The 22,220-nt window shown below is 37.7% G+C and overlaps 2 protein-coding genes across 2 annotated transcripts; both read left to right on the plus strand.

Annotated features, from left to right (window-relative positions):
• The first annotated feature begins 248 nt into the window (after positions 1-248).
• Positions 249-10,729, plus strand: LOC135694131 (calcium-responsive transcription factor). Its single transcript, XM_065212818.2, is given in 7 exon segments — positions 249-484; positions 1,270-1,442; positions 1,947-2,066; positions 2,366-2,512; positions 2,883-3,045; positions 3,048-3,972; positions 7,382-10,729. Coding segments are annotated over 6 exon segments (831 nt in total). The 5' UTR covers positions 249-333; the 3' UTR covers positions 3,125-3,972; positions 7,382-10,729.
• Positions 3,539-11,148, plus strand: LOC148958818 (uncharacterized). The gene is made up of 6 exons (XM_089111189.1): positions 3,539-3,605; positions 3,731-3,946; positions 4,361-4,455; positions 8,096-8,234; positions 8,905-9,031; positions 10,565-11,148. The coding sequence occupies exons 1-6, from the start codon at positions 3,554-3,556 to the stop codon at positions 11,139-11,141; spliced, it is 1,206 nt and encodes a 401-aa protein (XP_088967315.1). The 5' UTR covers positions 3,539-3,553; the 3' UTR covers positions 11,142-11,148.
• The last annotated feature ends 11,072 nt before the right edge of the window (positions 11,149-22,220 follow it).

Consider the following 22,220-nt stretch of genomic DNA (forward strand, 5'->3'; position numbering starts at 1 on the left):
TTGTTGAAGTTGTTGTGGTGAAAGTTGGTTTGTTACGGTTTCTGCAGAAGTGGTTGTAGACATTAATTGGGATGAAAGTTGGTTTGTTACGGTTTCTGCAGAAGTGGTTGTAGACATTAATTGGGATGAAAGTTGGTTTGTTAAAGTTTCTGTTGAAGTAGTTGTAGAAAGTAGGTAGAGGCTAAGTGTCATAACCTATTTGGTGTTCATTAATTATTCATGAGTTTCAGCGATCACTTGTTTGTGATTGCTCCCATCACTTATTATTGATTGCTCCCATCACTTATTATTGATTGCTCTAATCGCTTTGGCGCCAAAATTTACTTTTTATCAATGGCGGACATTGTCAACCACACAGCTGAAAATCCCAACCAGCGACTCTACAAAACCTATGAAGAGGCACTGAAGAGCATAAGAGACTTCGAGATAGAAACAACAACAAAATTTGTTGTTTGGAGAAAGAACAAGCAATTTGGCTGCAAAGGTATTGTATTTCCATTAGATGACTTTCCTTATTTGTAGGCCTAAGCTCCACAATGCTTCCTTTGAATCCAAATGACGAAGCCTAGCTGGCTTCCATTAGCCTACTTACCTACCTTCCTAGCCAGATTGACTAGAAATGAAACAAGCTTGCCTTATTGAGACAGGATTGGATAATTAAATGCCTCCCTCAGGATCAAGATAGGCCTAACCTTTCAGTGATAACAGTTAGGAGGGCCAGTCCAGGCTTATTGCAAATCGGAATTTATCATAGCTGTAGGAGCCAGTGGGCATTTGGGGCATGGGTTTCTTAAAAATTTAACAGCAATGAACAAAAAAGTTATTTCCAGGAGGTGCTCCTTTGTTTTAATGAAAAAACTCCCCTGCAGTGTTTGTATGAGTGTACCCCCAACTTCTAAATTTGAAATTGTTTTGTAAATTCTGTTATTTTCTGTAAATGTTTATTTTTGGACAGTTGCTAGCTGAGTTCTGGTTTCCAAAGGTCCTTTAAATTAAACTATTCAAAACAGTAGTAAATAAAAATATATGGTGTTGGAAAATATTAGCACATTAGAACATATAATTTATGTTTATCATCTTAAGCAATACAAACAATGGAAAAAGAAACATTACATAGAGTTACAATTACAAAATCAGCAAATGGATATAATGACTTCAATTTTGTAAAATAGGCCATATTTATTGGCAGTAACAAGTAACTATCAAATGCAATATTAACAAAAAATTTTCAAACATCCTCAAATCTTTTATTTTGCACTTCACTCAAAGGACACAAGGTTGTCTGGCATGAAAGAGCAAAGGATGAGAATGATTCTGGAAGACATAGCATTGGCTATGATGGAACTCCATTCTTCATTAATGGTGAGGTAATTCTGGAATGTCAACATGCAACCGAGAGACATGAATCTTGGCGAAATCTCCAGAAAAAGGGCGAAGATGAAGTATAACTATGTTTACCTATGCCTATTCTTATTCTTTAAATTTAAATCTTCATACCTTACTTAACCATACATCATGCTTTTTGACTTTGTATATGCATGGAATGAAGGCACTGAGTTTACTGACCTGATTTTTGTATATTTATAACTGAACTTGTGATTAGAAAATATTTTTGGTCGGAGTCAAAATACCATGTTGTGAGTAAACTTTCAATGATGAACTAGTTCTATTCTTGTGGGAAAAACTGCAAATCAGTTCTTGCAACTTTTCAAACAGTTTCAGTACAATTATTTAATTATGTTAGGTCTGTACTGTAGGTAAGCAGGGATTAAGCCAAGGAAGTTCTTAAAACTTTGTCAGTCTGATTGAATTTTAAAGGTCTTAAATCTTAAATCTTATTCTGTTTGATAGAAAGACACTTTTACTTTGCTGCTTTGAAATCAAATACTTGATTGTCAACTGACATTGTTTTTTCATCAACGATGATTCTGTATTACATATTGCAGGTTCAGCATAGAGACTTCAGCCTGCATAAGAAAAGAAGATTCCATTTGCAAGATACAAAGAAACTTGATTGTCCAGCCAGGATCCACATGAAAGATATTGTTAGATTCATTGATTTCAAAGTGAGATGTTTTCATTTACCTTTTAATCTCATAAGGAGGACAAAATCCATTAACACCCAATCCTGACAATCTTTTATTTAACCGTCATATTCGGGTTTTTCTACGTAAATTAAATGATGTTACTATGGTTCTCTGATTATATCAGAAAGTTGATTTTGCAACCATAACCTACTGACAGACTGGATTCTAACCCCATAATCACTATTTGGTTGTGACAACAAGGGGTTATAGGCTTCAGAATTCTTCACTTTTGCACATTATCAGGTCACCTCATCTTAAAATTGTCTCAATTTTTTTAGATTCAAAAAGAGACACCTCACTTCGGAAAAGAGGCATCAAAGACTATAAGATCAACCATTGAAACTGGAGCAGAAGTAAAAGTTGAAAGACGAATCTTTGTATCTTACCCTAGCCCTGAGGAACATAAATTTCATCCTATTGGTGCTGTAAGTTTCTAAATTAAGAACTGGTCTTACACACATTAACTTAACACACATTTTTATAATATGACAAGAAGTTTTGAGACATACGAATTAATGTCAGATTTTCTAAACAACACATGATATGCAAAAAACCATGATAAGATGCACAAGGCCTGCACTTTGGTTCACTTTAAAGAGCATGTGACTCATTTCACCTTTTTTCTGATAGAGATCCTCTTTTAGAGTGTCTTGATAAACTACTTATACTCAAGACACTTATTTTGTTTTGCCACAAACCCATATATTGTTTAAATTTTGTGTTCAAATTCAAGATCTTTAAACATCTCATTATATTTTGTGTTCTTGTCAATTCACCACTTCCATTTTGTTCCAGGAAGCAGACATAGCACAACAGGTAGATACAAGGAATATTGACTTAATCCATCTGAAAATATCAGAGGGCATCAGAAACGTGAAAGAGATGAAGAGACACATAAAGTGTTATGTCAAAAATTACCTGTTCAAAGATCAGAGTCTACCTGCACCAACTAATCGAAGGTTTATCCTTCAAATGTACCTGTAAAGAATCACATTTATTTTGCCACTGTTCATCTGCGGTTCTCCAAGATTGATTAAGTTAATCTTGAGAAAAAAATTGAAGAATGGAAGAAGAAGTGTCCGCGTGACTCCTTTTATTACAGAAAATATTCAGATATCAAACCTGATTGTGACCTATACCAACAACTTGGCAAGCTGAAAGACGATGCTGATGTCACAGATTATATCAGCATCAAACTGATAACTTCAAGTAACAGGCTACTCTTGATCTATCAAAGTTTATGGCAGAAAAAACTTCTTCGTCGCCACGAAAATGAACTGAGTATGCTAGATGCAACATATAAAACAACTAGATATTCGCTTCCTTTATTTTTTCTCGTTGTTAAAACCAACACTGACTATCAAGTTGTTGCATCATTCGTTGTTCAAGATGAAATACAAGCATCAATAGCAGAGGCCTTACAAATGACCCACAAATGGTGCCCTTAGTGGAAACTAAGATATTTCATGGTTGATAAAAGTGACACCGAAATTAATGCAATCACCAGGATCTTTCCAGGTATGTAAGATATTAATTTTTTTTAAGGCATGATGCTCATATACCCATAAAAGGTGGTTAATATTATCAGTCTGCTCCAAATTCGCTTTTCATCTGATCTCTTCTGATTTTTATTATATTCACAGAATGCCGAGTCTATCTTTGTGATTTCCATCAGGAGCAAGCATGGGAAAGATGGCTGTCTTTGATGGAACATGGGGCTCGCAATCATCAAGAAGAAATCCTTTGCAGACTTCGAAGAATTGCCACTGCAATGACCAGTGTCATGTACCAACAGTCAGTAACAGACTTGAAGAGCAGCGATGTTTGGAAAAATAATATCAAATTTCGGAATTGGTTAGGTTAAACTTGGCTTCCAGATCACGAGGTGGGCTTATCAAGTACAATATTCATTAGTATATTCATTATTGTTAAAATACCTAGCCTAGCAATTATGATCAGACGTTTGGGGCATAACTATTTATCAGTAATCATATCTGAACAAGGTTCCATTGCAAACCGGAATAGCGCAATGCCATACTTCTTTTATCGAATTTGTCCCAATACTTTTTGAACTTGAGTGTATATCTTAAATTTATGGTTCTTCAATTGACTTTTTGCTTGATCCATGAGCAAAAAAGCGGTGATCTGCTTCCTCCGGGTTCGCTAGGCCAGTCGAGAAAAATGAGCAAATAGTTGGCTAGGCGTGTTTGAAAAGCTTTGTTGAAAAATCATAGCACTCTTCCATACGATTATCAAATTTCATTGATCTTCAGGTGCTGGTCTCTTCCTGTTTGAGGGCTTAAAACAAGCTCTCGTCTTCGCGCAGTCACTCGCAGCTTTACGTTGCCATTATGACAACAGTAAGCAGGTATGGTCAGTGGTTTAAATAAGTTCCAATGGGTTCGAGAGATGGGTTCCAAGAGGGTTCTTTTGTTTGTAGCAGAAACAATATAAGACAATCGATTGCCATGGCTATGACAGGGTTCCTTTCTTAAAAAATACAGTATGGTACAAAGGGTTGCCTTGGCTACGACAGGGTTCCTTTCTTTAGAGGAATATAATACTCTACAAAAGATTACCATGGCTACGACAGGGTTCCTTTCTTTCACAATACCATATTTAGAGAGCAGTAAAGGTTTTGGTACAATAGGCCATTTGACGTTGGGACTCGTTGCGATTTATTCCAAAGTAAAGGGAAAACAGGTGACAGGGCTCCAGAACCCTTGGAACCCGGTCTGAATCCGCCACTGCTAGACGATGCATCTGGAGCAAGAGTTAAGATTTGAATCTGTTCAGGATAACGTGCAATGACAAGCCTTTCCTTCATTGCTTCATGCAGTCTGTCTTGCTCAGATGCTTTTTGGTGGATCTCATCATTTTGTGTAGCTGAATTCAAGTTATCCAAGGTAGCAACACCCACACTGTGAGCACTAGATAACTTTGTTTGCAATGTTCCAACCACTCTGTCGAATTTTGCTCTGGCACTTGAAGCTCGGCTGTGCTGGGCTATCCCATGCAGGTTTACTGGTGAGATACCCATTGTCTCTAGACTGGTGTTTGATCTTTTCTTTAGGGTTTCACATGGGTCAAAATCGTTTGATTCATGTCTTGCATCCATATCACTTTCATATATCTTATTAGAATTCTCAACCTCATATTCTGATTCAGTGTCAGAAAAAAAAATTTCACAATACTTTTTCACACACTGACAACACAGCTATGTTCCAGGAACTACATGAAATTCTTTTTCTTTCAATTGCCTTGCCATAAGAAGGGTTTTTCCTGTTTGCATTAGTCAACTTATAGTGTCTCTTTTTTTACAAATGGCCTACACACAATCAAAAAAAGGAAAGGGAGTTGGTTACTTAAACCATTTTCCAAAAAACTTTTTGAAGCCTTATGGCCGCGTTGAGGCATATCCCCCAGAACAAGTAGCCCTTACACGCCTAAGGCCAGAAGGCTGCGAATGGCTGAGGAGGCCCCTCTTAGACGACAACAAGAAAATGGACTTCACAAGGAACTTACAACCTGTGGCACAGCTGTTGGCTCCTTTTCACAAGGAAAGTCAAACTGTGCCAAATGATGTCCAAAGACGGAATCTTCTGCTGGCCCTTTTGAATCCCGGGAATACATAAGGAGCGCAACTGGACGAATGTGTTGAGCTTGGTGCGGCACTTTTTTCAATTGGAATTAACTTCAAGGTGGCACAGACACTCATTTCAGATCCTAATAACTATGCCGACATGATAACTTTTGCACCCAACAAGGAACCGACTTTCAAGACTACGAAAAATATAATTGATTTGCTCCCTTTACTACATAACCCCAAACCAACCTCCACAATTTCATCACCCAATAGATTATCGTTAACCTCACAGCTTCAAACACAAGAAACCACATATCCCAATACAACATCACCCCAAGAACTCTCTACAACAGCAACAACGGAATCCTTGACAAACCAACTGTCAACGCAACCACTTTCTACTGCTACTTCAACAGAAACATATACCAATCGACTTTCATCCCAACTTATGTCTACCACTTTTGCAGAAACTGTAAACAATAACTTTTCACCACAACAACTTCAGCAAAAACAACTTCTTCAAATCTATCAAGCCATCGCCCACCTTCTTCCACCACCTCCCCCTCCTTTACCGTCACAATCACTAAACCTAAACTCTCCTACAGTGCCACCGGAACCGACAACCACGATCATTCACAAAACTAACAAAGAAGACAAACAAGAAGTGAAGCCCAATCGTACCAAAAAAAGAAAACGCTGTGTCATCATCGACAATGAAGACATACCCCAAGCAAAAACCAATGGTAAAGGAAAGAAGAAGGATAAATGACTTTTAAAACTTATTTTTTTAATAGAATTGCCATTTGTTTTTTTTCTGTTCAAACCGAAATTTTATTGAGTCCTTCTCTGCTTTGAGTAGAATATATAATTCGGGTTGGGAGGGTGGGCAGAACGGGATGAATTTTGTGCCAGGTGTTATCCCTGTGGTAACTTTTCTGACACCCCTCGCTCTGGTGTTGGTTCTAAGTATCTTGCATAGTTTCAGAGAAAATTGTATTCATACAAAGATAATTCAAGATTTTTGGTTTCAAATACAAAATCAGAAATTGAAGAGTTTACTTTGTACAGTTGAGATTTTAAAAAAAAATACGAAACTAAGAAACTAGGAAAAATCAAATATATCAATTAGAAAGTGAACCACACCAGAAAAACAAGTTTTTTGGGACATTTGAAAACACTTTTGAGTTCTTTAATGCCGCTGAAAGTTTGAACTTACAAAATTTTTCACGGAAATATATTAAGCAGCAAAATGAAAATTAACATTTCAATTGTGAATAAAACATGAACCAAATACTTTTTTCACAATTGCTGACCATATTTGAACTTGCCGTACCATAAAGAATAAATTGTGAAATCCATCATGTCATACACACCATTTCCGTCCTATCAACATGCCCCATTCTCATTCTTTATAAAGATTTTTGTCAACAACAGCCGCTTTCCACTAGGAACAATAAAACTGTCCAGGCTGAAAACATAATGTCCTGCAGCCATTGCATTTCTGATCTTTTACGCTTTACCTTGTCTCAGCAACATAGAATTCAAGATGATATTCTGCTTCATTTTCTACATTATATTCGCTATGACGTGCCAACACAAGATATGATAAATAAACTATGCAAAGATCGCATTCTTCCTGATAGTGATATACTTCAGGATAATTTATATGACATATTGAAATGATTCCCACATTCTCTTGTTCTTACAGTAACTCGGCGTACAGCTTCTTTTGCTAATGATGTTATTGTCAGAAATGCTTTTCAACAGCATCCATTAGCTCTGGTTGTTGCAGACGATGAATCCCTTATTCCAATACATAAAGACATGAAACTCATGTTTACAGGCAATGTCAATAAATCCATTGGTTTTGTTAACGGCCAATTTGTTACTGTCCAGAGCATTTCAAATAAAACAATAATAGCCATTCATCCCAATGGACACGTTATCAATGTGTTTCCTATGACTAGTATTATTGAAGACATACTGGTCACAAAATACCCTTTCCTTCCAGGCTATGCAACAACAATTTCTAAAGTGCAGGGTCAGACATTATCAAATGTTATATTGTGGCTAGATACAAAAAACACTTCTGAGCGGACGGCATATGTTGCTTATTCAAGACTGCACTGTTTAAATGACCTGCATTTGCTTGTCCCATTGACACCTACACATTTCACTTAAGTTGCACTTCAAGGACCATTGCTTTTTAACTAATATTTTGTTTCCCACTTATATTATGGCTAGATATATTATAGCTATATTAAGGCAAAGGTTATATTATGGCTAGATACAGAACGCACTCCTGTGGGTGCACTCTTTGAATGACCTGCATTTTCTTGTGCCATTAACACCTACACATTTCACTCCAGTTCCATTTTTATGACCATTGTTTTTCACTTAATACTTCGTTTCTTATTTTCAGATGGCATACAAACAGAACAAAATAATGAAAGGTGTTGGTTACTTCCACCATTACCCGAAGAACTTCTCAAAGCCTTACGGACGGGCAGAGCCCTACCCTACTGATACTGTGGCACTTTCTTGTTTAGGGCCAGAAGGCTGTGAGTGGCTTCCTTGGCCTCATGTTGACATATCAGAACTTGCTTAACAATAAAAGACAACCTGCCGGTTTTGGATGCAGATCTTGCACTGCTGGATGACAGGAAGCTTTCCTCGTTCAAACAAAACAGAAAAATTGGCCATACTGCTGCAGCAGTTCCACAAGGGTTCTTCAGTGATTCCAACTGATGCGGCCCGAAGAGATCTTCTTCTCAAAATTTTGAATCTCTCAGCAGAGCTGTCGTCTCAACTGAGCTCCTGTGTGGAAGTTGGTGCTGCCCTGTTTTCCATTGGAATAAATTTTAAAGTTGCACAGACCCTCATTACTAACCATGAAGAGTACGCCGATTTAATTTCATTTGCCCCAAACCCTGAACCTCCTTTCAAATCTTTCAATTCCAAAAACTTATAAGACCTTCTACCGTTACTTTCAAACCCAAAATCCAGACAAGCACTACCCTCAACCAACCTTTCTTCCCTGATATCAATTTTACAGTCTCCAGAAAACCCACCCTCTACAGTTCCTTCTTCAACAACATCTTCATTGACCACCCTTCTAACAAATACATCGCCACCATCTTCAACACCCCAAGCAACAACAACACAGCCATCGCAACCAGCTCCCAAACAGTTCCCTTTCCCTGCTGAAATGTTTCAACTCTTTGCACGCAGCAGTTCCACAAGGATTCCTACAAAACCAAACAGCACCTGTACCTGCTGCTGACTCAGTTGCTGCAGGAGCAGTGCCAGAAGCAGCAGATACAATGCAACCGAAGAAAAAGAAGAGAAAGTCCAAAAAGTTGGACAGCGACAATGAAGAACAGCCAAAAACAAAAGTGGCAAATCCAAAAAAAGATTGACTGAAAAAAGATAAACATTCTGCAGTTGAAATAAATATTTGTAAGCAACTGCAGGTGAATGGCACGTTTATATTGCGAGAATAATTATTTGTTTCTTCAATGACACTATCTTCATTTTGTGAAATCTAGTAATTAGGGAGGGAGGGTGGGGATAAAAACATGGCTATTGAGGCAGTGGTCATTCACACATTCCATAAGTTTTTAACGTGAACTAGGTACATAGCAAGGTATATCTTCTTACTAGAGTATGTAACATACTACATGGACTATTCCTAAGCGTTACTATATATAATAATAACTTTTTTGATCAAAATTACTTTAGATCCAGAAGTTGGTTGAAATGTTGACTTTGTTGAAGCAATTATCTAGGATGATTTTTAGAAAAATGTCTCCGGCAGTTTTCTTGCTAGGGCGTGGTAAAGTTGTTGCTGTAAGGCTTAAGTATGGAAACATATTTCCATATAGAAACTGTTTCTCTGTTATAAAAGCACATGTCTTGTAACTTGGCACAAACTGAAAGAGTTTTCTGTTCTAGCTTTTCCAAATTTTATGTGTCATTACTTTCAAGGATGTTTGACTTATTGCCCTATGAAAGATATAAGGGTTCAGTACTGGAAAATTTTCTTTCCTTCCCAACTCCATAAATATGACGAATATTTCCACTACTACCACCTGGTGTAGCAGTACTTGATATTCCGGAAGTATCATTTAAAATTATATGTCATCTCTGTCAGGGAGTTTCCAAATATCACTTACTGCCTAAGGCTTAAGTATAGAAATCTGGGCATTTTATGACCAAGAATTTTTGAACCCACACTTATTCAAGCACATTGAAATTTTGACATATGATGGTATTAGCTTAACTTGTACCTGCTGCCAAATTTTTTGTCATTCTGCTCAAAGGTTTTCTTTATATTGGCATGTTGATCCTATAATACTTCCCTACAAAAAAATATTGTTCAAGCGCCTCCTCGAGAAATATGACACAGATCTCCCTTGCTATTGCATCCTGTATCTTTCTTCAAGATAGTGGCTTATTTGCTCTTACGCTAACAGAGTTCCAAGCAATTTCCATCTTTATTTTGTAAGGCTTCAGTACTGACAACCTTTCCCGCTTATGACGTCATAACTCCTTATCCCTAGCACCAATCAATGCGTTACGCACTATATGAGGTGTAAGTTTCATGCTAATTGCTGCAGCGATATTTCTTCTAGACTACATTTCCTGACATAAGCAAAGTGTATAGAAAACGCAACTCGCTGGGAGAGAGAAAGAACGCCATTTTCTTTACATTGGCTTTATCATATAAAATACAACGTTATGACTTCCTAATATCTGCCGATCTCGGTTTCTTTTCTATTTTATCCAAATTTGCAAAGTAATAAGTACTGTTTCTTAAAAATTGCGCTCTAAAGTCATCATGTTTCATTTTCACACCAATTGTGCACCGAAGTCAGCACCTTCTTTAAAGTTGGGCTATATTTTTCCTCTTCCACATAACATCTTTCCAATTCTACCCAATGTTTTCAGAACTATTTATGAGAATGTCTCTTTCTAAGTCACCCAAACAATCAAGAACTGGGAGTATACAATTCTTCAACCAGTTCCCAAAGAACTTTCTTCGTCCATATGGACGTGCAGAAGATGCTCCAAGCGACCAAACAGTTTTCAAAAGGACGAGTCCCATGTCTTGCGAGCTCCTTGTCCGTCCCCACGTTTTTCTTTCTGAATTTTCAGAAACTGTAAGGGAAAATTTGGAAATTGTGGAAGACAGTCATCTCTTTAGAAAAAAGAAAGTTTCTTCCGCACTGAAAGATATTCATATTTTGTCGGAGGAACTGCAGCCTTTTAATACGAAAGAACCTACTGCAGTTCCCAACAAAGAAAATGCTAACAGGGTTATTAAAACTGTTGTTGCTAACGAAGTCATGGCAACGTTCATGGAAAAAGCATTTCTTTTGGGCGGTGCACTATTCACAATGAGCGTGCAACTTGTCCATTTACCTATTTCCATGTGCTATTACTGTACCAAGATTCAGAGGATATAATGGGAAAAATTTTTCTCTGAAGATGATTATATGTTATAAGGCTTAAGTACGGAAAACTTCACTTCCTGGGAGAGTGAACCATCATTCTCTTATTCTGCCAAGAGTTTTTCATTGTTCTTTCTGAAACTTTCTGTGCCAATGCACCTTGGTATGTACTATTACTGATCAGAGTTTCATTCGATTTCATAAAGAGACATTCACGGAAAATGTCATTCACTTTTCATTGGCTTAAGTATAGAAAGTTGTTCCGCATTGGCGTTTTTTTAGATTTCTCTAACTCACAAACCCTGATAAACACAGAATCCAAATTTCGTACAGATATTCAATGCGTTACGCACTATAGAAGGTGTAAGTTTCATGCTAATTGCTGCAGCGATATTTCTTCTAGACTACATTTCCTGACATAAGCAAAGTGTATAGAAAACGCAACTCGCTGAGAGAGAGAGAAAATTACTAAATCTGTGAAGATTAGCAGTTGTCCATGAAATGTATTTTGTTAATTTGTTGTTTGAGTAAGAATCCTTTCTGATGCACGAAACTTTTGCTGTTTTCTATCTCTCAATTTCTTAAGTGCTTTGTTGCTGTAGTGTTTTAAAAGCTAATTGTGACGAAGATATGATACCAGGCCCTCAAATGAAATAACTGTGTAATTATTTTAATTCTTTGGAGTTTAGATCAGAAATCGTTAACATTTTTTATGAATTAACATACTTTTTTAGGAATTTTTATTCTTAAGAAATTTTCAGATGATGTTTGTCTAAACAAGCACCATGGACCAATAACGGCTAACAGGAATATTGTGTTGGAAAATTTTAATATTTGATTCAGAATAAACAGGGAGCTTTGAGGGTGGCCCGCAATTATGTCTTAAAACAGCATCACAAGTGAACAAAGATTGAATGAAGTGCTTTAAAATGAACATTACAGTTCTAAGAATGACCTTAGAAAATATTTAAAAAAGCCCCTTTAAGTCGACAAGGGCTAAGGGTGTACGACTAGAAAATTTTAAAATTTGTTGGAGAACTTTAAAATTTGATTCTGACTAAATAGGAGAACTTTTAGGAATAACCCATGAAATTATGTCAACGAGGATTAATAATTGGTGGGGGCAGGCAGAAGCATGTTGTTGTCAAGCTTTAAAGTAGAATTCAGAATAATAAGCAGAGTTTTTAGATAAGCCTGCAAAGTATTTCAACGATTCATCAAGAGATAAAAAAAGATGGACACTTAAAAACATTGCAATTAGAATAAACAGGAGAAATGAAGAGGGTAACACGTGAAAATATTTAAACGAGGACCACGAATCATCAACGACACTCAAACAACAAAATACCCTGTTCTCCCAGGCTATGCAACCACGATATCTAAAGTCCAAGAGCAGCCATTAAGTAAAGTTATTTTATGGCTCGATACTGACAGCACTCCCGAAGAAACAGCATATGTTGCATTGTCCAGAGTTAAATCGTTGACAGATCTCCTTTTTTTCATTCCTTTGTCACAAAACCAGTTCTGCCCTGTTGCCAATTAATTTTTTTTTATTTTCTAGATGGCTTACATTCATGCAAAGAAGCTCAAGGGAGTTGGCTACTTCCGACACTTTCCGAAGAATTTTTTAAAGCCCTACGGACGTGCCGAAGGGTTCCCAGCTGATCCAATTGCACTCTCAAGACTTGGCCCAGAAGGATGTGAGTGGCTAAGAAGACCACACGTGGCAACGTCTGAGCTTTGCTCCACTATTACTGAAAATATTCCCTTGCTGCAGGAGGACGGTCTTCTCTTAGACAAAGATAAAATCCGCTCCTTCCTCTCAAACATACAACCACTTGCCCTCACTCTTCAAAATTTTCACAAAGACTCTCTCACAAGCCCTTCGGACCTTGACAAACGTTCCCTTCTCTTAAATCTACTAAATCTCTCTCCAGACCTTGACTCCCAGCTCAACTCGTGCATCGAGATAGGTGCAGCTCTTTTTTCCATTGGCTTTAATATACGAGTTGCCCATCTCCTCATTTCAAACCCCGAAAAATACGCAGATCTACTCACCTTTGCCCCAAATCCAGAGCCACCTTTCAAATCTTCGAAAAAAATTTTAGATCTCCTTCCCTTGCTTCATCATTCAAAATCAACACTGCCACCTTCTTCAACGAACATTGCCCAATTAACCTCTTTGCTACGCTCTTCAACAACACAACAAGCCTCTGCCACATCAACATCCTTAACTTCCCTGCTCACAAATAACCCAACGATCCCCTCTTCCATCTCCACTCAAGAAGTGCCATCTCCATCATCGCAAAGCAGCACCTCATCCCATCTTCTTCATCCCACTCCCGCTTCTCAACAGCACCTCTTTCCAGTACCTCAACTACCTTCCCCAAGTCAACTCATGCACATATACCAACAGGCCATGGCTCAATATCTTCAATCTCCACCACCTCCACCTCCTCCTACAACTCCACCTCCTCCTACAGCTCCACCTCCTCCTACACCTCCACCTCCTCCTACAGCTCCTACTGCTCCTGGATCTTCACTGGCTTCTGCACTGTCCCTACCTTTATCAACTCCTGCAGCTGCACCGCTTCCTGCACAGAGGAAACGAAAACGACGGGTGATTGCAGACGAAGATGATGAAATTCCTGGCAGTAACAGTTCCTGCAAAACATCGTCTACAAAGAAGAAGCAAAAGAAACAATAACTTTATAGACATTAAATACGCCTTTCTCCGACTATTACATTGTTTTGCATAAAACATACACTTAGAAAATGTTTTCTCTCTTCGCCTTTCTTCTTCAAGTACAAAAAAAACAAGGGTTGGGAGGGTGGGTATAAAATGATGCAAATAGAGTCTCTGGTCATCCCTGTGGTAACTTTTCTGACACCCCTAGCTCTGGTGTTGGTTTTAAGTATCTTGCATAGTTTCAGAGAAAATTGTATTCAAACAAAGATAATTCAAGATTTTTGGTTTCAAATACGAAATCAGAAATTGAAGGGTTTACTTTGTACAGTTGAGATTTTAAAAAAAAATACGAAACTAAGAAACTAGGAAAAATCAAATATATCAATTAGAAAGTGAACCACACCAGAAAAACAAGTTTTTTGGGACATTTGAAAACACTTTTGAGTTCTTTAATGCCGCTGAAAGTTTGAACTTACAAAATTTTTCACGGAAATATATTAAGCAGCAAAATGAAAATTAACATTTCAATTGTGAATAAAACATGAACCAAATACTTTTTTCACAATTGCTGACCATATTTGAACTTGCCGTACCTTAAAGAATAAATTGTGAAATCCATCATGTCATACACACCATTTCCGTCCTATCAACACGCCCCATTCTCATTCTTTGTAAAGATTTTTGTCAACAACAGCCGCTTTCCACTAGGAACAATAAAACTGTCTAGGCTGAAAACATAATGTCCTGCAGCCATTGCATTTCTTATCTTGTACGCTTCACCTTGTCTCAGTAACATAGAATTCAAGACGATATTCTGCTTAATTTTCTACATTATATTCGCTATGACGTGCCAACACAAGATATGATAAATAGACTATGCAAAGATCGCATTCTTTCTGATAGTAATATAGAGACCAGAGGTGAGAGGGGGAGCATTATCACCTGAACTGGCAATTAACCAGACTAACTTTTTCTGACTCAACTTTTTGTGTAGATTACGAATCCGGATGTTGCTTTGGCCTTTAGGGGGGCGTTTTCTAGATATAGGGGGTCAAAGCCCAAAAACACGCGATTTGAGCTAATTTGACTGTTTTCTGCTGTCACACTTTAAAAATTGGTAATTTTTGTTAATATCTGGTGATGTAGTAATCTTATGAAAACGAAAAGACAGTGATAATAGTTTCAAATTACGTATGTTTTTGAAATATAAGAAGTTTTGAAAACTTTTTGTTCAACATCGTTCAAAGAAAAGGGAATTGTTGATATAGACAAAGCTCTTACTAATCCTCTTGCCCTTGCAACAACTGAAGATACAGACGCCAAACAGCCAAGAGTATGCTACTACATACTGCATTAAAATCAATCATAGTACCAAAAAACCCGGTGCCAAAAATTAATCTGGAAAAATAGTCGGTGAAATTTCGGTGAGAACTTGAAAAATCTTCGGAGTAAAGAATCAAAAAACTTTCTGTAAGTTATTTTATCTTCAAGATAGAATTATCTGGAGCACAGTCATAAAAGTTACAAAAATCGAATACTTTGATGCATACAAAGAGACAGTTGAACTATCAATGTAAGGAAAATTTTAAATCACTGGGACATAATTTCAAAAGATAAAGAGATAGCATTAAAAAGACATAAAAAATATTTGAGATCTAATAACCCCCACACACATTGGGACACATGGATAACACCCCTCCCCCCAAGAGTTCTGAATCTGTTCTCAGCAGATTCGACATTTTTGGTGCTTACTCAGCAAACTTGGTGGTGGCGTTAGTTAAAAAAATAAATAATAGTCGATTGGTATATTTGATTGTTTTCATTTTCATCTCGATTTGTTCCTCTTCGCTCCTTGGCGCGTTAATATTTCAACCGTTAATTTGCAAACTGAAACCACTGGGAGCTAAACTCAATTTTTATCATTACATTACAATCATTACAATTTTTCAGCGTTGGTTGCGCGAATGGTGAGAATGACTACCAGAAAATCGATTAAAACAGTCAAATAGCGTTCCACCCGCGGATATTTATTTTAAGAATAAGACTGTATTGTAAAGTAGTAAAAATGTCTTTAATGAGTGAATTTTCCAGCAAACTGGAAGCATCAAAGTTCGAAAATTTCCCCCACCTTTTGAGGCAACAATGGTGCCGTCTCAGGTACTAACTTTCGTGTCATGGTTCCTATTCTGTTTAATGATTAAATGAGGTCTTTTTTTATTACTCAGAAAAGTTTACAGCGTTGTGAATATAGAAAAATCATGGAAAAAGAACTTTCTCAACATTATGTTGTTTGTCTTTTTAGGGATATTTTGTTATAAAGGCGAGTTTCCCACAAAAGAATATTAATCACGCTCTAAGTAGCTGTTCTTTCTTGTCTGTTATATTCATGTCAAGTCATAATCTTAATGATTGTGCGTATTTTTGCAATTGGGATTCCATGCTTTCTCTCCAATTGCATAGCCCCCCTATCGGAAGGTCAAGCCGCTCCGTAAGAGAATTTCTAGCGCCACAATTAGTAGTCTCAACTCAACGATCGAGTAATATACTTTGCAAGAAAAAATTCTTGTATTCTTGTTAATATTGAGAGCAAAGGGGTAACTCAGGTGGGAAAGCAGGTACCAAAATCTGCTACCTACTCCACCATGCCCTACGGATGAATAATGGACAGGAGACAATTTGCATTGTGCGCTCTGGAGATGTTCATATTCTTGTTATCCTTTTAGCCAACGAGGCTGAAAACTTGCATTTATTTATGTAGTACGGAAGAGGAAAATACAGGAGACTACTAGGTCTAAATGCTTTTGCGCTATCTTTATTGCGGAAGCAAGTGCTCCTTGGCCTGCATGCATTTTCAGGAAATTTCTACATCTCATCCTTCTTGCGAAAGGAAAGCCTGCATTTTGGAAACGCTTTTGGAGGCGATAAAGAATTCCGAAAAACGTTCTCAGAGCTTGGCAAGAAAAATTGTTACTCGTGGTAATTTGTTACTCCGCTTAGAAAGGTTGTTTGCACACTGTATGGAGAGAAACGATTGCTGTCATTGAATGAAGCAAGATACACTGTATGGAGAGAAACGATTGCTGTCATTGAATGAAGCAAGATATGCTATATTCTGGTGGACCTTTCAAAAGGAAAACAAAGTAACTGGTCGGTCACTGCTGCCCCCATGCAAAAGCAGCCTTGAAAAACACTTAAAGCGTGCAAACATTGTAGCAAGAGTATAGAGACAAGCTTACAAAGCATAATCAACAAAGAAGAACCATTCAATCACGGCTGGTTAGAAGACCTGTTAATTGATTGGTTCACGGAGCCCTACTATACTATCCTGAGGACATTGCGGAGCTATTGTTTGCAAGCGAAGAAAGATAAAGCGAATCAGAAGGAGAAGGCGAATTTAAACTAAACGCTTTAAGAATACAGTAATAGTGAAATTCCCCTTCCCTGTAATTGCCTGCCCCCCCCCCCCCCCCTCCCCCATTAACCATCAATGCAAGAAAAGGCCAGATTTTACAGAGCATTGATCAAGAAACCAATTATTAATAAAATTGAACATTTCCTAAAGTGCATTAATTAAATACAGTCAAATTAGGTCACATCGCGTGTTTTTGGGCTTAAACCCCTATATCTAGAAAATGCCCCCCTAAACGCCAAAGCAACATCCGGATTTGTAATCTACGCAAAAATTTGAGTCAGAAAAAGTTAGTCTGGTTAATTGCCAGCTCAGGTGATAATGCTCCCCCTCTCACCTCTGGTCTAATACTTCAGGATAATTTATATGACATATTGAAACGATTCCCACATTCTCTTGTTCTTACAGTAACTCGGCGTACAGCTTCTTTTGTTAATGATGTTATTGTCAGAAATGCTTTTCAACAGCATCCATTAGCTTTGGTTGTTGCAGACGATGAATCCCTTATTCCAATACATAAAGACATGAAACTCATGTTTACAGGCAATGTCAATAAATCCATTGGTTTTGTTAACGGCCAATTTGTTACTGTCAAGAGCATTTCAAATAAAACAATAATAGCCATTCATCCCAATGGACACGTTATCAATGTGTTTCCCATGACTAGTATTATTGAAGACATACTGGTCACAAAATACCCTTTCCTGGCAGGCTATGCAACAACAATTTCTAAAGTGCAGGGTCAGACATTATCAAATGTTATATTGTGGCTAGATACAAAAAACACTCCTGAGGGGACGGCATATGTTGCTTATTCAAGACTGCACTGTTTAAATGACCTGCATTTGCTTGTCCCATTGACACCTACACATTTCACTCCAGTTCCATTTTTATGACCATTGTTTTTCACTTAATACTTCGTTTCTTATTTTCAGATGGCATACTAATGGAAGAAAATAATGAAAGGTGTTGGTTACTTCCACCATTACCCGAAGAACTTCTCAAAGCCTTACGGACGGGCAGAGCCCTACCCTACTGATACTGTGGCACTTTCTTGCTTAGGGCCAGAAGGCTGTGAGTGGCTTCCTCGGCCTCATGTTGCCATATCAGAACTTGCTTCAACAATAAACTGCCGGTTTTGGATGCAGATCTTGCACTGCTGGATGACAGGAAGCTTTCCTCGTTCAAACAAAACAGAAAAATTGGCCATACTGCTGCAGCAGTTCCACAAGGGTTCTTCAGTGATTCCAACTGATGCGGCCTGAAGAGATCTTCTTCTCAAAATTTTGAATCTCTCAGCAGAGCTGTCGTCTCAACTGAGCTCCTGTGTGGAAGTTGGTGCTGCCCTGTTTTCCATTGGAATAAATTTTAAAGTTGCACAGACCCTCATTACTAACCACGAAGAGTACGCTGATTTAATTTCATTTGCCCCAAACCCTGAACCTCCTTTCAAATCTTTCAAATCCAAAAACTTATAAGACCTTCTATCGTTACTTTCAAACCCAAAATCCAGACAAGCACTACCCTCAACCAACCTTTCTTCCCTGATATCAATTTTACAGTCTCCAGAAAACCCACCCTCTACAGTTCCTTCTTCAACAACATCTTCATTGACCACCCTTCTAACAAATACATCGCCACCATCTTCAACACCCCGAGCAACAACAACACAGCCATCGCAACCAGCTCCCAAACAGTTCCCTTTCCCTGCTGAAATGTTTCAACTCTTTGCACGCAGCAGTTCCACAAGGATTCCTACAAAACCAAACAGCACCTGTACCTGCTGCTGACTCAGTTGCTGCAGGAGCAGTGCCAGAAGCAGCAGATACAATGCAACCGTAGAAAAAGAAGAGAAAGTCCAAAAAGTTGGACAGCGACAATGAAGAACAGCCAAAAACAAAAGTGGCAAATCCAGAAAAAGATTGACCGAAAAAGATAAACATTCTGCAGTTGAAATAAATATTTGTAAGCAACTGCAGGTGAATGACACGTTTATATTGCGAGAATAATTATTTGTTTCTTCAATGACACTATCTTCATTTTGTGAAATCTAGTAATTAGGGAGGGAGAGTAGGGATAAAAACATGGCTATTGAGGCAGTGATCATCCCTGTGGTAACTTTTCTGACACACCTAGCTCTGGTGTTGGTTTTAAGTATCTTGCAAAGTTTCAGAGAAAATTGTATTCATACAAAGATAATTCAAGATTTTTGGTTTCAAATACAAAATCAGAAATTGAAGGGTTTACTTTGTACAGTTGAGATTTTAAAAAAAAATTCGAAACTAAGAAACTAGGAAAAATCAAATATATCAATTAGAAAGTGAACCACACCAGAAAAACAAGTTTTTTGGGACATTTGAAAACACTTTTGAGTTCTTTAATCCGCTGAAAGTTTGAACTTACAAAATTTTTCACGGAAATATATTAAGCAGCAAAATGAAAGTTAACATTTCAATTGTGAATAAACCAAATACTTTTTTCACAATTGCTGACCATATTTGACCAATTCTACAGATGACATCACCAAGCAAATCCTCACCTTTCCGAAAGGAAAATGACATTGGTGTCAGCTTCTTTAATCAATTTACAAGGTTGTTTTTGCGGCTTTATGGACCAACTGTTTCATGGGAAAATGTTCCTGCAATGGATTTGGCCAAGCCTATTAACTGCGAATGGCTCCTACGGCCAACCTTTGCCTTGAGTGAGCTCTATCAGTCAGTGGTGGACAACATGGAGCTTCTCAAGGAAAGCCCATAAGTAAAGTCTAAAAAAAAGCAGTTGATGAGGACATTGAAGAATTGTGCGAAGCTCTAGCATAATTTAATACGCGTGACACAGAAGCTGCACCAACAACCCAGGATTGTAACACAATCATAAAAACAATGCTTGCTAATGACTCCCTTGCTCACTTTATGGAAGAAGCATACCAAACAGGGGGTGCCCTTTTCATAATGTCTTGCCATTATTTAATGGCAAGAACCATAATAACTGATCCAGAGGCATATGCCTCCAAAATTGCCCTTGTTGGTGGTGGGGATGAAGAGTTTAAAAAGAACTCATCTGTAGCAAACCTAAGAAAAATATTCTTACAATCAACAAGCAAAAAAAGCCGGCAAAAAGGAATATTGCCAGAATGCTGCAGGAGTTTGAGGACGAGGAAAGTGACAATGTGCCACCACCGAAAAAAAACCCAAAAAGAAACAAATTATAGTGGAGGATGAAGATGATGACAGGGCCAAGATGCAAGAATGCATGAATGTAAGCCATCTACAAAATAAAAAAATTAATTGGCAACAGGGCAAATCTGGTTTTGTGATAAAGGAATGAAAGAAAGAAGATCTGTCAACGATTTAACTCTGGACAATGCAACATATGCTGTTCCCTTGGGAGTGCTGTCAGTATCGAGCCATAAAATAACTTTACTTAATGTCTGCCCTTGGGCTTCAGATATCGTGGTTGCGTAGCCTGGGAGAACAGGGTATTTTGTTGTTTGAGTGTCGTTGATGATGCTTGTCATAGGAAATATGTTGATGATGTGACCATTGGGGTGAGTGGCAATAATTGTTTTGGATGAGATGGCTGTCACTGCAAAAAACTGTCCATTGACAAAGCCAATGGACTTATTGACATTACGAGTGATCATAAGTTTCATGTCTTGATGCACTGGAAGTAAACTCTCATCATCTGCAACAACTCAAGCAAGGGGATGGTTTGTGAAGATATGTTTCAGAATGATGTCATTATAGATGAGAGAGTCAGAATAATTTTTCAATTTATTGTGCAAATCATGAGTGGACGGAATGCTATCAAATAATACTTGACCATGGCAAAGTGACCGGATCATATCCTGTGTAGGAATATGAAATGTGCACTGTTATCAACATGTGTATTCAGAGCACTTATGGGCAAACTCGATTTATTTGCAACATGGCATTAGGGTACGTAGTAGAGAAGGTCTGGGTCATCCTGTGGCAAATCACCTCGAATATGCTTGTATTCAATGTGGTTGAAATTTTTCAACCAGATGAGACAATGTATATGCAATGTTCCAGGCTGTTGAAATTCAAAGAGATAAGGGTATGTTTTGATATTTCTTGTTTTTTAGAATGATTATAAGAGAGGAGGTGATGTACAGCCAACAGTCGAATTGAAATTGAAGTAACTCAAAATGTAATGTATGGTCAATCATTGATGAAAGACATTAAAATAGAAAATAAATTTTTTAACTTTTCCTGTCAGAAGAGCCGTCATGTATTGTGTCACACCAAGATGTGCAGGGGTATAGGTTTGGCCATAACGCACATTCAATGCCATCCCATTTGTACACATAAACAATAGTTGGTTTTGCTTTAGCAAATCCTCCCTCGTATTGAAATATTTTTAGTAGGATGAAGACGGATTGGAAAGAGGAAAGTGGAGGGCTGTTGTACATGGTCTCAGAGCTTCAATGTGAACCTCTGTCAAGGATCTTAGTTGAACTGGAATATTCTGAAAAACATGTACAATAAATCTGTCATTGCGACACTGGTATTGCAGATTGGCTTCTGATTTTTAGAGCTTAATAAAACTTGGCAACAGTTTCTCAGCTATTATGCTATTACAGCTTTCACATTTGCTCCAAGAGAGAGTTTTGCACCAGCGTTCCAAGGAAGGAACATGAGAATGTGGGAAGGAAGGTATGCAATCTGTAAGGTGTAGCTGGGAGTGAATAGTTTCTAATTCTGTCTTATCTTGTTCTTTCCAGTAAGAGTGTGCAACGCCTTAACTCCATGGAATAGGCATAATAACAGAGAGAAGTGTGTAACATAAATTAAAATGAATGTTACTTTTTGACAAATAATTCCTTTATTCAGTAAAAGAGAATCTCCAAGGAATGAATGTTTTGAAGATAAACAAATAATGGTACTTACAGTGTCTTTCTCAGTAAGTATATTTCCTTAAGATGAAAAATCCTAGAGGCGTCTCTAAGGAAAGGGGAAACAGTAATTAAACAAAT

Source organism: Rhopilema esculentum, chromosome 11 (assembly GCF_057945365.1).
Source record: "Rhopilema esculentum isolate cy_ngs chromosome 11, ASM5794536v1, whole genome shotgun sequence".
In the NCBI taxonomy this organism is placed as follows: Eukaryota; Metazoa; Cnidaria; class Scyphozoa; order Rhizostomeae; family Rhizostomatidae; genus Rhopilema; species Rhopilema esculentum.

Bases quoted from the DNA above. Each gene is read 5' to 3' on its own strand.
- LOC148958818 (XM_089111189.1), top strand. From the start codon at position 3,554: ATGGTTGATAAAAGTGACACCGAAATTAATGCAATCACCAGGATCTTT. The intron at 3,606-3,730 runs GTATGTAAGATA...TTATATTCACAG, and splicing joins AATCACCAGGATCTTTCCAG to AATGCCGAGTCTATCTTTGT. The intron at 3,947-4,360 runs GTTAAACTTGGC...ATTGATCTTCAG, and splicing joins CAAATTTCGGAATTGGTTAG to GTGCTGGTCTCTTCCTGTTT.